At 44.3% G+C, this 16,761-nt stretch overlaps 2 protein-coding genes across 42 annotated transcripts in view; one reads left to right on the top strand and one right to left on the bottom strand.

The window, feature by feature from the left end:
- Window positions 1-16,761, bottom strand: part of NINL (ninein like) — a 137,225-nt gene that overhangs the window by 62,174 nt on the left and 58,290 nt on the right. For all 41 annotated transcript variants that reach the window (XR_012419058.1, XR_012419057.1, XR_012419053.1 and 38 more), the window contains one exon: window positions 8,737-8,927. Coding sequence is in view for 28 of the 41 variants with exons in the window: in XM_074004585.1 (XP_073860686.1) it covers window positions 8,737-8,927 (191 nt within the window). In the remaining 13 variants the exon portion in view is untranslated. The remainder of the gene's footprint in view (window positions 1-8,736; window positions 8,928-16,761) is intronic.
- Window positions 11,958-12,439, top strand: LOC123567096 (mitochondrial import receptor subunit TOM6 homolog). The gene has a single exon (XM_045362365.3). The coding sequence runs from the start codon at window positions 11,969-11,971 to the stop codon at window positions 12,191-12,193; it is 225 nt and encodes a 74-aa protein (XP_045218300.2). The 5' UTR covers window positions 11,958-11,968; the 3' UTR covers window positions 12,194-12,439.

The following is a 16,761-nucleotide window of genomic DNA, read 5'->3' as shown; positions in this document are numbered from 1 at the left end:
ACTGATTTACTAGATTTAAATTGACTATTTTGCTTTCTGCTTTCAATTTGACTTGCTTGCTTTTTCTCTCCCTTCCCCCACCCCGCCTTTGGATTCACTGTTTTAGGATTTCACTTTTCTCTTACTAATTTAGATGTTATGGCCAGGCATGGTGGCTCATGCCTGTAACCCCAGCACTTTGGGAGGCTAAGGCAGGTGGATCATGTGAGGTCAGGAGTTCAAGACCAGCCTGGCCAATATGGTGAGACCCCCATCTCTACTAAAAATACAAAAATTAGCCGGGCATGCTGGCGTGCGCCTGTAATCCTAGCTACTTGGGAGGCCGAGGCAGAAGAATCACTTGAACCCAGGAGGCGGAGGTTGCAGTGAGCCGAGATAGCGCCATTGCACTCCAACCTGGGCAACAGAGCGAGACTGTCTCAAAAAAAAAAAAAAAGTTATACAGTCTATTTCAACTTTTCTACTGATTACCCTAAAATTACAACATCCATTCTTAGTTTACCAAAGTTGACTATTAATCAATACTTTTACCCTCTTCTATGACAATATAAAGCCAGTGAAATATATTAGCTCCAGTTACCACACTGCTGACTTCAATGTCTTTGTTATCACATATTTTATTTCTATATGTTTTAAACCCTCACAAAATACTATTTTTGGTTTTATATAATGTTCATTTAGAATTATCCACATACTTATTCTCTTTTTCTTCTTGCATTTCTTTTTTTTTTTTTTTTTTTTTTTGAGACGGAGTCTCGCTGTGTCACCCAGGCTGGAGTGCAGTGGCCGGATCTCAGCTCACTGCAAGCTCTGCCTCCCGGGATTTTACGCCATTCTCCTGCCTCAGCCTCCCGAGTAGCCGGGACTACAGGCGCCCGCCACCTCGCCCGGCTAGTTTTTTTTTGTATTTTTTAGTAGAGACGGGGTTTCACCGTGTTAGCCAGGATGGTCTCGAACTCCTGACCTCGTGATCCGCCCGTCTCGGCCTCCCAAAGTGCTGGGATTACAGGCTTGAGCCACCGCGCCCGGCCTCTTCTTGCATTTCTGACTTTCCATCTGGAATAATTTTCCAACTATTTAAAACACATCCTTTAGATCTTTGTTTTTCTTGAATATGCCAGTGCCAATTTTTTTATCTAACATGTTTTTATTTTACATTAATTCTTTTTTTAACAAAGAAATCATTTATAACTTATAAATTATCCTTTTAGAATAGTGGAAATGACTCTGCTGTTCATTCAAACAGAATGGATAAACAAATTGATACAGGCATAGTCATACAATGAAATACATGACAATGAAAAAGAACAAACCACTAATAGACACAGTAACATGAATGTATCTCAGAGACATACTATTGAGTAAAGAAGCCAGAGAATGGCTGGGTGTGGCGGCTCATGCCTGTAATCCCACTGTAATCCCAGCACTTTGGGAGGCAGAGGCAGGGTGATTGCTTGAGCTCAGGAGTTGGAGACCAGCCTGGGCAACATAGTGAAACCTCATCTGTACAAAAAAACACAATAATTAGCCAGGCATGGTGGTGTGTGCCTGTAGACCCAGCTATCTGGGGGGCTGAGGCAGGAGGATTGCTTGAGCCCAGGAGGTCAAGGCTACAGTGAGCCAAGATCACGCCTGGGTGACAAAGTGAGACCTTGTCTCAAAAAAAAAAAAAAAAAAAAAAAAAGAAAAAAAAAGTCAGAGAGTATGTACTGAGTATGTGCTGTATTAAAATACAGAATTTATATAAAATTCAGCAACAGGCAAAAAAAAAAAAAAAATCTATGGTGTTGGCGTCCAGACAGTGGTTAACCTTTGGTAGCAGAGGAACCAAAAAGACATGATGAGGGATAAGGGTGTGATGGTTACAAAGGTGCACTCAGTTTGGAATATTCACTGACCTTGTACACTTGGAAACATGCTCTTTTCTGTAGGTACGCTTCAGTGAAAGTCACACAGAAAGAAATCAACAGAAGGGCTATTAGGTTGGTCAAAATATCTCCATTAAGTGTTGGAAAAGAAGGTTTGGGGCCATAGGTCCAAGTAGGATTCCACAATCTGGCCAAGAATTTGCATGAGCACATCTCTGTTGCTGCCACTGAATGCAAAATGTGGCTGTTTCTTTGCAGACACCTCTGCCTGGGACACACATGTATTACTCTCTGAATTAAATTATACATGCATTTGCTTATTTTCTGCCCCCCAGTTAAAATGTGAGCTCACTTTAGTAGCATATAGTAGAGACTCAACAAATATTTATTGGGTGTCTTTGCCTCTATATCCTTTCACTGCTAAGCAGAACTCTCCTTCTCACAGAGGCATTCTTTCACCTTTATTCTTAAAGGTTATTTTTACTCGGTATGAAATTCAGGTTGGCAGTTATTTTCTTCTAGCATATTGGAGATATCTTTCCAGAAGTCAGAAGTCTTCTGACTTCTACTGTTACATTAGAGAAAGCGATGGTCAATCTAACTATGGCTCACTTTTAGGATATGTCTTTTCTCTAGCTTCCCTTTTAAAATTATTAAACTTTTCATCTTGAGATCATTATAGACCCATATGCGGTTGTAAGAAAAATGCAAAGAGATCCTGTGTACCCACTTCTGGCTGTTTTTAAGATATTCTGTCTGGCTTTGTTTTCCTTCAGTTTCACATAGTAAGCCAGATATAGATGTCTCTTTATCCTGCTTGGAATTTCACAGGCTTTTGGAATCCCAAGACCTATGTTTCATCTGTCCTGAAAATGTTTTAGCTATTACTTCTTCACATAATGCCCCTCCAGCATTCACTTGTTTCCTCCCGGGACGCCAGTTAAAGAGATGCTGGACTTTCTCACGCCATCTGTACCACCTCTTTTTATATCTTCATGCTGCATTCTGGATGACTCCAGTTAATGAATGGTTTCTTCAGCTGTGTCTAATCTGCTCTTAAATGCTTCTATTTAAATTTTGGTGATCATACTTTTCTTTTTTTTTTTTTTTTTTTTTGAGATAGAGTCTGGCTCTGTCGCCCAGGCTGGAGTGCAGTGGCCGGATCTCAGCTCACTGCAAGCTCCGCCTCCCGGGTTTACGCCATTCTCCTGCCTCAGCCTCCCGAGTAGCTGGGACTACAGGCGCCCGCCACCTCGCCCGACTAGTTTTTTTGTATTTTTTAGTAGAGACGGGGTTTCACCGTGTTCACCAGGATGGTCTCGATCTCCTGACCTCGTGATCCGCCCGTCTCGGCCTCCCAAAGTGCTGGGATTACAGGCTTGAGCCACCGTGCCCGGCCTTATACTTTTCAATTCTAGACATTTTATTTGGTTCATTGTTCAGATTTGTTACTTCACTTTTTAGAGTTCTTATAGATATTTTTTAAGCTTTAAAAAAATCTCTAATATAGTAACCATAGTTGTTTTATATTTTGTGTCCAACAATTCTAATATCTCACATTTTTGTGGGTCTGTTTCCATTGTCAGTTGTTTCTGCTGGTTCTTGCTCATCCTGTCTTGTTTCTTTGCCCAGTTATCCTTTACCGTATGCTGGTCATTGTATTTGGCTATTATTTAGGAATAATTTCAGATTTGGGATGATGGCACTTTTATTGTTTGCTTTGGCTAGGTGCCTATCCATGCAGTGCCAGTAATCTAAGTGCAGGATTTGAGATTATCTAGTGTACTGAGGGATATAAGATCAGACCACAAAGCAGTATAATGACTGACTGCAATTCATCTTTACCATACAGGTCTTACCCTTCAGGATTCTTCCTTAAATTCGGGGTTGGTTTGCCAACCCTGGGTTTCTACCTTAAATGAGTCCAGGTTTTGACATATGTTTCTGGGGCCCTTTGAGGTCCTCAAAGCCACAGATCAATTTCTCAGTTGCTTACTTAAAATCACAAAATATTCTCAAGGAAAATGGGCTTTTGTGTGCTAACCTTACCTCTCTGGGTACTTAATTTACTACACTTTTTTTTTGTTTGTCTCTGAGACAAGATCTCACTCTATCACCAAGCTGGAGGGCAATGGGCACGATCATAGCTCACTGCAGCCTCAGTCTCCCAAGCTCAAGTGATCTTCCACCTTGGCCTCCTGAGTAGCCGGGTCTACATGTGTGTACCACCCCGCCCCCCAGCTAATTGTTTTTTATTTTTAGTAGAGACAAAGTCTGGCCATGTTGGCCAGACTGGTCTTGAACTCCTGAGCTCAAGTGATTCTCCTGCCTTGGCCTGCCAAAGTACTGGGATTATAGACCTGAGCCACCATGCCCAGCCTATCACAGATTTTTTGACTGGCAATTTCTCACTGATTTATTTGCTCTTTACTGTTTTCAAAATATTTGTTTTTATTATTTTGTTCAGTTTTTCTAGTAGTCCTCCTTGAAAGCTCGGCCTGAGTTAGCTCACTTGCCACTATCAGAACATCTGAACTACTTCTTCCTTTTTTCAGGGCTGCAAAAGATTTCAACAAATGGAGCTACCAGGATTATGTAAACGATCCCATACTGAAAAAGCTGTTTCCAAACTTTTCCTGTCTGAATGAATGCCAGAATGCATCCCTTGAATGCATGTCATTTCACAGGAAGATAGAAACTGTGGGTCTTTCCTCCTTGCATCCCTAGCATCTGGTGTTGCCTAGCACATAGGAAGTCCCCCAAAAATAGCTGTCAAATACTAGACAAATAATGAAATTGCAATTTTGCTCGTTCTAATCACAGATTCTTTTGTGTTGTTCGTAATAATTACCAGCTGACTTTCTTCCATCCATCAAAGAGCAGGGGGATCAGATGGCCCAGTCTGGTGTCACTTCAGTCTGACACCATCTTGACCACACTTGTTTGTTTTCTTATGTCGTTCTTTACAGTTCACAAAAGGCGAGCAGCAACCCCATATATTCAAGTATTTTACCAACAAGATACACCATCCCATCTCCGCATGATCTCAGACTCATTCGCCACAAAGTAAAGGGGCTGGAATGTGTGATCTAGAGGTACTTTCATCTTCAAATTACAATTGTCCCTCAGTATCCCTGGGGGATTGGTTCCAGGACCCTTGGCAGATACCAAACTCCACAGATGCTCAAGTCCCTTGTATAAAAGGTAGTATTTGCATATAACCTACGCACATCTTCCTGTATATTTTAAATTAGCTCTAGATTACTTACAATAGTCAGTACAATGTAAATACTATGTAATTAGCTGTTAGGCTGCATTGTTTAGGAAATAGTGAGAAGAAAAAGGTTTGTACCTGTTCAATACAGATATGACCATCTTTTTTTTTCTCTGAATATATATATATATATATATATATATATATATATATATATATATATATATGAGACAGGGTCTCATGCTGCTGCCCAGGCTGGAGTGCAGTGACACAATCACACCTCACTACAGCCTCAAACTCCTGGGCTCAAGCAATCCTCCCAGCTCAGACTCATAGTCGCTGGAATTACAGGTGCGTGCCACCACACCCAGCTACCTTTAAGACTTTTCTGTAGGCCGGGCGCGGTGGCTCAAGCCTGTAATCCCAGCACTTTGGGAGGCCGAGACGGGCGGATCACGAGGTCAGGAGATCGAGACCATCCTGGCTAACAGGGTGAAACCCCGTCTCTACTAAAAAATACAAAAAACTAGCCGGGCGAGGTGGCGGGCGCCTGTAGTCCCAGCTACTCGGGAGGCTGAGGCAGGAGAATGGCATAAACCCGGGAGGCGGAGCTTGCAGTGAGCTGAGATCCGGCCACTGCACTCCAGCCTGGGCGACAGAGTGAGACTCCGCCTCAAAAAAAAAAAAAAAAAAAAAAGACTTTTCTGTAGAGACGAGGTCTCACTCTGTTGCCCAAGCTAATCTTGAACTCCTAGACTTAGGCAATCCTCTCACGTTGGCCTCCCAAAGTGCTGGGATTACATGTGTGAGCCACTGCACCTGGCCTGTTTCATTTTTATGAGATTCCTGTATCAGTAACATTTATATAATATCATATATGTTAATTACTACAAGGACTGGATATGTAGTATTGGTTTGTTTGTTTGCTTTTTGAGATGGAGTCTTGCTCTGTCACCCAGGCTGGAGTACAATGGCGTGATCCTGGTTCACCGCAACCTCCACCTCCCGGGTTCAAGCGATTCTCCTGCCTCAGCCTTCTGAGTAGCTGGGATTACAGGTGTGCGCCACCATGCCCAGCTAATTTTGTATTTTCAGTAGACATGGGGTTTCACCACATTGGTCAGGCTGGTCTCCAACTCCCGAACTCGTGATCCGCCTGCCTTGGCCTCCCAAAGTGCTGGGACAACAGGTGTGAGCCACTGCACTTGACCTGGATATGTAGTATTTGAACCGAAAAGCCAATCAATTCTCCTGGATAAAGAGTTTATCTTGGTTTTCTCTGAGACTACCTGAAATCTCTACCATTGGGTTTCTTGTAGAAAAGTGGGGACACCTATATGGATATTTCTGGCTTAATACCGCTTCCCTTAAATCTCTGTATGATGTTCCACCTACAGGGGCTGTGGGAGCTCTGCCCTGTCTGTGGGACGAAGCAGAGAAGCAAGCAGAGCCTGAAAAGAAAAATTATCCACCATGACCAACCATCTCCGAGGAGAGAGGATCAAGGGACAAGCAGGGAGAGGTGAGCGCTAGGCACCTGCAGCACTGACGGGGTGCTCTCAAAATGTTACAGAGAGAAGAGAAAGATAACGTCAGAGCACAGTCAAGAGCACTAGTGCAAACAAAGTTACTTCTTAATTTATCTAACATCTGACTTGCTTTCTGGGAACAGAAAATTATGGCTGTAGGAGGGGATGGAGCTGGGACAGACAGACGGACAATGGCTGGACATGCATGGCTGTCCCAGGGGGAGCTGTGTCAGAAAGGGCCCGGCTCCTGTCACCGCTGTGGTACCCAACTTTCTTCTCATCCCCTCTTCACAAACATATGAGAAGCCTCAAGCCTCCTGAAGGAAATTCCGTCTCAGATGAGTCGCTTTTCAGGACGCGTGTGACCGGGTTCAAGTCAGAAATCTCACATAACCCAAGCGAATTTTTCTCCTTGCTGATGCTCTAATACTAATCATGGTTATTCTATCATAATTGGATGTTTCTGTCTTGTATCATTCCTATAAATATAAAATGAAGAAAGCCTTGGGAAGGACATGGCTTATTCAATCAGCAGAGCCTGCAACCTGAACGTGGACCCAAAAGTTACTCTTTTGGTTTTGAATTTTCCAAAGTTTGATTTCCAAATTCTTGATTTTTCAAAAATACCAATTCAGCAAGACACAGACTCAAATTAAAAAAATATATATATAAAAACTGGACCACCTGTCTGTATTACTTAAATAACCAGAGCGCTGATTTTTCACCAGTGTGCCTTTTGCTCATCTAGCTCCCAAACACACTTCCAGGTGATACCAAGAGAGGCTAGATCATTATCTATCAATAACACATTTGCCTTCTTCAGCGCATTTTAAAAGGCAGGAATAGAAAACGAAGTCAGAGAAAGGACATGAATTTGCCTGAGGAGAGCTCCCTATGAGGGAGGCACAGTGGCCTGCTGACAGGGCAGGTGAGGCTTCTTTGAGGAACTCACAAGAGGTCGGATTCACCCGGACTCTCTACTAGGCCAGCAGTGAGTGGTTCTTTTCTTCATTTGTTTTGGTCCAAGGGCCATTTCAGGAAAATTTACTGGCTGGTTTTTTTTTTTCCCCCATTCAAAATAAAAGTACTGACGGGTGTGGTGGCTCACACTTGTAATCATAGCACTTTGGAAGGCCAAGGCAGGTGGATCTCTATAGAGCTCAGGTGTTTGAGACCAGCCTGTGTAGCATGGCAAAACCCCATCTCTACAAAAAAATATAAAAATTAGCCAGGTGTGGTGGCGCAGGCCTGTGGTCCCAGCTACTTGGGGGATTGAGGCAGGAGGATCGCTGGAGCCTGGGAGGTGAAGGCTGCAGTGAGCCGAGATGGCTCCACTACACTCCAGCCTGGATGACAAAGTGAGACTGTCTCAAAAAAACAAACAAAAAGAAAATACTGAGTCTTGTAGAAAAAATATTATTCCTTCAAAGTTAAGATGACCAACAAGATAAGGCACTGCTGTTAGCACTAACATCCAGGCACGTTTAAGAAGTAGGAATGGGGAGGTGCTTTTTAGCGTTTTGATCATGAAAGCAGGCTGCAGTCTAGGACCAAGATCCCCATTCTAGATGATCTTGACCTTCTGATAGAAAAGAACCCTCCAATTTCACATTTTCCATCTGGCCTAGATGAAATTATGGGATACTTTTGGACATGGGTATCCTTCATTCTTTCAACAGCAGCTTGCAATTGTTTTGTCCAACTCCTAGATGCACTTCAAACTGTGAAATTGTATAAGACAATCTGCCTTCAAGAGACTGTGACACTCTCTCTGATTACCAGTGTGATTACAGCAGGCCCAACCCATGTGGTCTTTGTGAGCCACACACCACTGGCCCATATCAAACCCCTTCACCATTCTGCCCCTGTGACAAACCACTAAAATATCTTTCTGGAAAAACAAAACCAAACCTCTGGAAGTTACCACATTAAAAACAAGTAATCTTAAGAACCACTTTCTACAATGTAGAATTTCCATAGAGGGAAAAACTAGGACACTGTTCCGTTTGCTAATAACTTTCCTTTGACACTTGTATCCTTATTCAGCTGATACTTACCAAATGCCCATAGGAGCCAACTACAGACCCCTGTGCTTTCCTTTATGACAATGAAGTCCGACACTCACCCTGGCGAAATGGTCGTTTCCGAGAAGCGTCTGCAGTAGGACAGGCAGCTGCTGCTCCAGGTGAAGCTTAAGGCAGAGCTGGGTCAGCTCCTGGCGGTCCAGAAAGCCAGTCCCTGTGGTGTCACAGCTGCTATAGACTTCCCTGAGCTGCGAGACATAGTGGTTCTCTTCTTCATCCATCCCATAGCAAGCTGGCAGTGTGCAAGGGAAGAAGAAAACATCAGGACACTTTCCCGCCTCCTCTCCCATTCCCACACTGCCGGTAAGTGCCGAGCTACGTGGTCCAGGCAGGGGTAGGAGCTGGCATGTGGGGAAGGCACCAGGGACCCTTGCAGGGCCAAGCACAGTGGGAGGACTGAGCTCCACCCTTGCAGGAGAGGCCAGAGCAGGTTAACAGGGAGTGAGGATAAATAGTCCTTCAGTCGTCAGTCACAGGAACTAGAATTTCTTTGTTGTATGAAAAATATCCATTAGGCCAGGTATGGTGACTCACGCTTGTAATCCCAACACTTTGGGAGACAAAGGCGGGAGGACTGCTTGAACCCAGGAGTTCAAGGGTGCGGTGGACTGTGACAGTGCCACTGTTCTCCAGCCTGGGCAGTAGAGGGAAACCCTATCTCAAAAAGGAAACTATTATGGAATAATTAGAAAGTAGAGATATGTAGTATAAAGAAAACTAAAACCATCAAAAGTTCCACTACCATATAAAAACACTACTATTAATATTTTGACCAGCATACAATCTAATTTTTTTGTGGAGGGGAGACAGGGTGTTGCTCTATTGCCCAGGCTGGAGTGCAGTGGCACAATCTCAGCTCACTGCAACCTCTGCCTCCTGGGTTGAAGAGGTTCTCCTGCCACAGCCTCACAAGTAGCTGGGACTACAGGTACATGCCACCACTCCTGGCTAATTTTTGTATTTTTACCAAAGACGAGGTTTCACCATGTTGGACAGGTTGGTCTTGAACTCTTGACCTCAAGTGTCACCTGCCTTGGCCTCCCAAAGTGCTGGGATTACAGGTGTGAGCCACCACATGCAGCCCAGATTAATTTTTCTGTATACATGTACAAATGTAGTTTTTTTCCTTACAAGGTTTTCTTTCTTGTAGTAAAAAGGCAGTAAACATTTTACTAAATTGTACTAAATAAAAGTGCTTACAATAAGGAAAAAAAGGAAACTCTAATAAAAATATACAGAGGATGTTAATAAATCACAAAAGAAATATATATAATTAATAACCATCTAAAAATGCTCAAATTAAAACCGAGATATGCTATTTGTAACTGTCAAATTATCAAGACTAAAAATCCTGGATGCCTATTGTAAGCAGGGATCTCGCCCACTGCTGGAGGAAGGAATGGGCAAACATTTCTGGGGGGTACTTTGTCTGTATATGAAAAATACTTAAAATATTAACTGTCCGAGTGTCTCACTTACATGAAATTCCTTATATTTAAGAAAACAGAGCTACAGACAAAAATGTGAGTTCATCAGAATATTATTTATATAAGAACAGGAAAGAAAATAACCTAAAATATCCAACAGAAGAATAGTTTGTCAAATTATTGTGTATTTATATGACAGAATATTAAACAGTCTTGAAATTCACATTTATTTATTTTTGATTGTTTAGAGACAGGGTCTCACTCTGTCACCCAAGCCTGGAGTGCAGTGGCACAATCATAGCTCACTGTAACCTTGAACTCCTGGGCCCAAGAGATCCTTTTGCCTCAGCCTCTCAAGTAGCTGGGACTATGGATGCATACCACCCTGCCCAGCTAATTTATTTAAATTTTTTTTTACCAAGATGGGAGTCTCACTATGTTACCCAGGCTGGTCTCAAACTCCTGGACTCAAGTGATCCCTTGCTGTGGCCTCCCAAAGTGCTGGGATTACAAAGTGTAAGCCACTGCACCCAGCCGAAAATCACATTTCTGAAAAATATTTAATAGCATGGGCAGTGTAGAAGAATAAAAACTTTATAATAATAACTAATACACTTACTGGTCACTTTACATATAATAATCCATTTATGCCTTATAACAATTCTACCAAGAAGTTTCTGCAACTTTCAGGAGGAAAATATATTTTAAAAAAGGGGAAAAAAGAAACAAATACACCAAAATGGTAAGAAATGCTTTCACTGGCCCGGGCGCGGTAGCTCACGTCTGTAATCCCAGCACTTTGGGAGGCTGAGGCAGGTGGATCACGAGGTCAGGAGATTGAGACCATCCCGGCCAACATGGTGAAACCCCGTCTCTACTAAAAATACAAAAAAAAATTAGCTGGGTGTGGTGGCAGGCGCCTGTAGTCCCAGCTACTCAGGAGGCTGAGGCAGGAGAATAGCGTGAACCCAGGAGGCGGAGCTTGCAGTGAGCCAAGATCACACCACTGCACTCCAGCCTGGGCAACAGAGCGAGATGCCATCTCAAAAAATAAATAAATAAAAATAAGAAATGCTTTAATGGTATTACACATTTATATTTCCTATGTTGTATATTTTTATATCTCTCAAAAATTTTAGAACAAGTAGAACACGTTAGTAACTAGAAAATGTTACTAAAACATAAAAAACATTAAGGCCCTAAAGACATTAAGATAAACCACATAAAACCACCAATATTAGGCCATCATTCTGACCCACAAAAATGGCAATTTCACACAGTTCAGCCTATAAGGTAGGCACAACAACTAAGGAACAATTCTAAAAAACAGAAAATATAAGGAAACAACAAGATGAAAAGTCAATCAAACTCATTCATAATCAAGTAATTCGTAAACATGACACAATAAAGCAACATCCCTTTCCAGTAAGGCACAGCACAGTAAATGCCAGTTCTATATAGATGTCACTTTAATGTGGTGGGTGGCATTTACTCGCCATCATCCACATGGAGTAGGGAGGTCGGAGTCAGAAGAAGAATGTATGAGGAGTTGAAAATCTGTTCAGATCAGCTCCCCGGTGGAAAATGTGCATGCTCCTCATCTTACTCAGGAAAATAATATAATCAATGATATAAAAATTAACGTTGGGCAGGTACGGTGGTGTGAGCCTGTAGTCTCAGCTTCTCAGAAGGCTGAGGCAGGAGGATAACTTGAGCCCAGGATTCAAGGCTGCAGTGAGCCATGATCACACCACTGCACTCTAGCCTGGGTGACAGAGCAAGATCCTGTCTCTTAAAAATTAATTAATACGGTTCCTCCACCGCGGCCCATGCCAAGGTTCCTACTATGGCTTCCAGCGGGGTCCCGGTGAGCGCTGCTGGCTCGGCTAATGAAACTCCCGAAATACCGGACAACGTGGGAGATTGGCTTCGGGGCGTCTACCGCTTTGCCACAGATAGGAATGACTTCCGGAGGAACTTGATACTAAATTTGGGACTCTTTGCTGCGGGAGTTTGGCTGGCCAGGAACTTGAGTGACATTGACCTCATGGCACCTCAGCCAGGGGTGTAGCCAAGTAGACAAATGGAATCCTGTGCTGAACCCGAATCTTCCAAAAAACAGCCTACAATCTGTGACCACCACAAGATGTGCCCTGATGGCAGCTGAAGTTTGATTCAGATGGGCACTTTTCTTCCCTCTCCCTGCCTAGTTTCCTTTTGTTCCTTGAGTCCACGCAGAATTCCATTCTCTGGTCAGCAGACAGGCTTAAGCTAAAGTATGGCCTCTGTTCTATAAAGTTCTGTACATAGTTCCCAAGCTTCTGCAGGGGGTGATCTTTGCTCTTGTCCTGAGAAATAACAGTGCTGTTTTAACAAACATTTGAAATAAATACCGCACACAAAGGCAAAAAAAAAAAAAAAAAAAAATTAATTAGAATCTTCACGGTGACATTAAATTGATTGTAGAGAGTGAACACAGCTGACCTTTTAATTAAACACCTGTTGATAAGCTGTAAAAACAGTCAGTATCTACACTGAGAATGAACAAACCGGTTCATAGTCTCAGACGGCGTGCAGGTGAAAACGATAATCTGCTCAGCATCTGCAACGGCCTGCCCTATTTGCTAATCAAATTACTCAACCCTTCTCAGACAGGAGTACACAGAAGTTCAGACAGGGCGAAGAGGAGTGAACTGTGAACATCTGCCTCCTCTTTCAGACTGTTTTGAGATGGTAACAAAGAAAATGGACAGAAAACCATAAACGATAAATCGGAAAGCAAACAGCCTGGGCAACATGGTGAGACCCCGTCTCTACAAAAAATAGAACTAGCCGGGCATAGTGGTGCATGCCTGTAGTCCCAGCTACTTGGGAGACTTAGGTAGGAGGATCACCTAGAGGCCAGGAAGTTGAGGCTGCAGTGAGCTGTGATAGTGCCACTGCACTCCAGCCTCAGCAACAGAGCCAGACCTTGTCTCAAAAAAAAAAAAAAAAAAGAAAAAGAAAGAAATGAAAAAGACAGACAAGTGGTAAAATCCAGAATGTGAAAGGCAGGGAACGGGGAGAGAGGGCAGAGTGGCTGGTGGAAGGACCCCAGGCGGAGGTGAGCAGGATGCCTCCAGGGTTCACTCAGCCCACCAGGGCCCAATTTCCAGCCCTTTCCTGTGTCTCCAAGAATCATGAAAAAAACTGTTTTGAAAATTCCTCCACTTTTTTTCTATTTTATGTTTAGTTGTAACCAATTCAACCATTTAAAGTATATGAAATAAAGAAAACAAAATAAGCCTGTCCCTCTACCCTCCCTGCTTCCCAGAAGAATCACTGCTTGGAACACAGGCTTTGAGATCATTTCTAAGCCTCTAGAACAGATGGGCGGTGAGACACACGCACGTACATAACACACAGACACACATGTATATACATACTTATGTATAATAAGTATAACACTGAATACATTATTTTCCAACTTGTTCTGAAACTTGCACTGAGAGATCGTTCCCTGTCTCCCCCATTTAAAAAAATACAACGCGCTCTTGTGTGCAGGGCTGTAACATGATGTATCTAACTAAGTATTCTCAGAGAGACGGGTAAATCCAGGGTTTTCTCTTACATCACCTCCTGCTTGTATGGGCATATGTAATCTGAGGGGCAGGGGAGAAGACAAAACCTCCTGCATCAAACACCCCTGCTCCTTCCTCTTTGTGAGCTCTGAAAGGCGTGAACCAACCACTGTTTCCTCCTGACCATGCCCCACAAGCCATGCCTTTGGGAAGGTCCAGGAGTGCTTCCCAAACAGCGAGGCTTGGAGGAAACATGCGGCTGGGCTGTTTTCCCAACGTCAGAGGGTAAAAAAGGGATCTCTTCATCTCCTGGCTGTGGGCAAGTCCTGCACCTAAGCCAGTCGGGGGTGCCTGGCCTTGGCTCTCAGCTCTCCCTATACCACAGCTATTTGGACTACACAGGAGAAGGCACCAAATGGGGACTCAAAGTTCTTTCTCATGGGCATCTTTCCCTTTCTAAACAAGATGGGGAAAGTCTCAAATTGGGGCCTGCAGAGCCTTGGCTGCCCCTAGAAGGACAGCTCTCTGTGTGGCCAGGCCTGGCCCATGACACTGCAAACCCTCTGTGGAACTAAGAGAGGCACAAAAAAGGAAAGAGCCTGCCACGGCTGGGACTGCAGGGGCAGCAAGGCTGGAGAATGAGCTCCTTCCCCGCCACCTACAGCAGCTGGGCCCGCCGGTCCCTTCCATGTGTGGGGCTCTCAGGAGGCCCCAGCCACACCACTTCCCTTCCTCTCAGAGCCCCCAGATTCACGTTTCTGAGGCTGGGCTGGGATTTCCAGAAGAGGGAAGGAGCTTCAATTCCCATATGACTACGAGTCAGGCATCCACAGGAGGGCTGGCCAGCAGGGCCGGCGCGTGGGAAAGAGCGGTCCCCTCTGGCCCTGTCTTCGCGGGCTCATGGCACAGGCAGTAGGGCAAGCCCACCCATCTGACCAGCCAGCCCCCAAGGGGACCTGCAGCTCTGCCCCACCATCCCCATGTGAGCAGGGAAGTACAGGCAGCCCCTGCCCCTTCTCAAGACGGCACCGAGCCTTCTCAAGCCCATGGCTGAGTTACTGAGCATTCAGAGCCGCCCCTCTCCTCTCCTCTCCCTCACTCCTGCGTCTCAGACTCTGCCCAGAGAGCAGGTGCTTCACCTACTGGTGAGTCAGGTGTGGGCAAGCAGGTGAGTCAGACACAGCAGTTCCACAAGCCAGTCGAAGACCTTTCTGTGACAATTCACCAGCACATGGCCTAATCCCCATCCAAGACAACATCCAGCCACATTTTCAAAATAAAGGAAACGAGGAGGTACTGTCTGTATTCGCATACACCCAATATAACTTGTCCTCCCCCCCCCTCACCCCAGGAAGAGGGCCGAAGCGTCTTTCTGTAGTCTCTCAAATACCCCATGACCAACTTTAGCAAATGAGGCAGTTGGAAACCCTGGCCAGGAAAGCTTAGAAAAACCCCAAGGCTCCACAGAAGACTGCATTCACCTGGAAAGCGGCCTGGCTCAGCCACATGGAACCCCGCTGCAAAGAGGCTGGCCACTTCAAGGGGCTGCCCTGGGATCCAAGAGCCCCAGAACACAGCCCAGGCGACAAGACAGCAGACAAGCCATGAACCCCGCGAAACTGTGGAGGGTCTCAGAAGCAGTGGAGCAGCCTGAAGGTGGGGCTCAGAATTCCAGCGTTCACACACACTCCACTCCCTGGAGTCTGGAGCCGGTGAGGCAGGGAGGATGTGGGAGAGGAGAATAATGAAGGGGCTGAGCCCAACACACACACGCGCACACTCACAGAAACTGCACTACCCACAGAAGGAGAGAGGAAAGCCACTTCAGCCAGGAAACAAGACTGCTGGGCAAAAAGAACGATCCGATACCAAGGGAGGTTTCCTGGACACTGACATGTTACAGTGGCAAAACAGACATCAACAGCAGGATCAGAAGACAAGGAAAGCTCCTATCAAGTGTACCTAAACAATAAAGATAAAAAATGAGAGAGAAAAAAAGGGAAATTCAAAATCGATTCCATACATTAGTCAAATCAGTGTGGTCCTAGCACAAGCAGACATAGACCCATGGAACAGAAAACAGACCCCAGAAATCAACCCCCATGCATACCGTCAAACGATCTTCAACAAGGGGGTCAAGACCACAAAACGGTAAAAAGACTGTCTCTCCAATAAATGCCGTAGGGAAAACTATAGATATCCACAAACAAAAGAACTCAGTTTAACCCTTCCCTTCTACCACATACAAAAATTACCTTTTGTATAATTTACCAAAAATGGATCAAAGACCTAAATGTAAGACCTAAAGCTATAAAACTTTTTATAGTTTTAACTAAAATAGTGGAATAGTTTTATAAACAGAGAGAAAGCTTCATGATGTTGGATTTGGCAGTGATTTCTTAGATCTGTCAGTAAGAGCACAGGCAACAAAAGCAAAGATACACAAAGAGAACTACACCAAACTTGAAAACTTGAAGGCACTGCAGGGCCAGGCTGGTGGGAGCAGGGGAAGCCAAAAGAAAAGTAGGTAAGCTCTAAGTCTGTCCTTCTTCCTGGCCCAGGATACACAGTCCTCCTGTGCCCAGCTTCTCACCAGACACCTGCACATTAGCTCACTGCAACCTTGGCCTTATCAGTACTGCACAAAGCCCTCTTCAGCATGCAGCATAAACACTATTCCATAAAATCCCCAACAAAGCTTTGTCTCTTTGCAGTCAGCTCCTCTCTTCCTGCTGTGCCTGTTGCTCCCTTGCAACGTATTTTTCTATTTTCTTTCCGCCCTTCTTACAGGTAGGTAAAAATACCTTACCTACCTGTACGGTATTTTTCTATTTTCTCTCTGCCTTTCTTGGTAAATTCTTCTTACCCCTGCGCTGCCAGCCCCAGATAGTTGCCGCTCAACTGTGACAATAACCAAAAGAATTCAAAACAGCATCTCAAAGAGATACAGTCATGTATCACTTAACAATGGTGATAAGTTCTGAAAATGTGTTGTTAGGTGATTTCGTCGTTGTGCAAACATCACAGAGTGTGGTAGGCATGGCCTACCACAAACCTAGGCTACAAGCAGGTTCGTGTA

The sequence above is a fragment of the Macaca fascicularis genome, chromosome 10 (assembly GCF_037993035.2).
Source record: "Macaca fascicularis isolate 582-1 chromosome 10, T2T-MFA8v1.1".
Taxonomy (NCBI): Eukaryota; Metazoa; Chordata; class Mammalia; order Primates; family Cercopithecidae; genus Macaca; species Macaca fascicularis.
The sequence above is the reverse complement of the archived record's forward strand: the minus strand, read 5'-3'. Positions and strand labels throughout refer to the sequence as shown.

What these genes read in the sequence shown, in the direction of transcription:
- LOC123567096 (XM_045362365.3), top strand. Translation starts at nt 11,969, where the DNA reads ATGGCTTCCAGCGGGGTCCCGGTGAGCGCTGCTGGCTCGGCTAATGAA.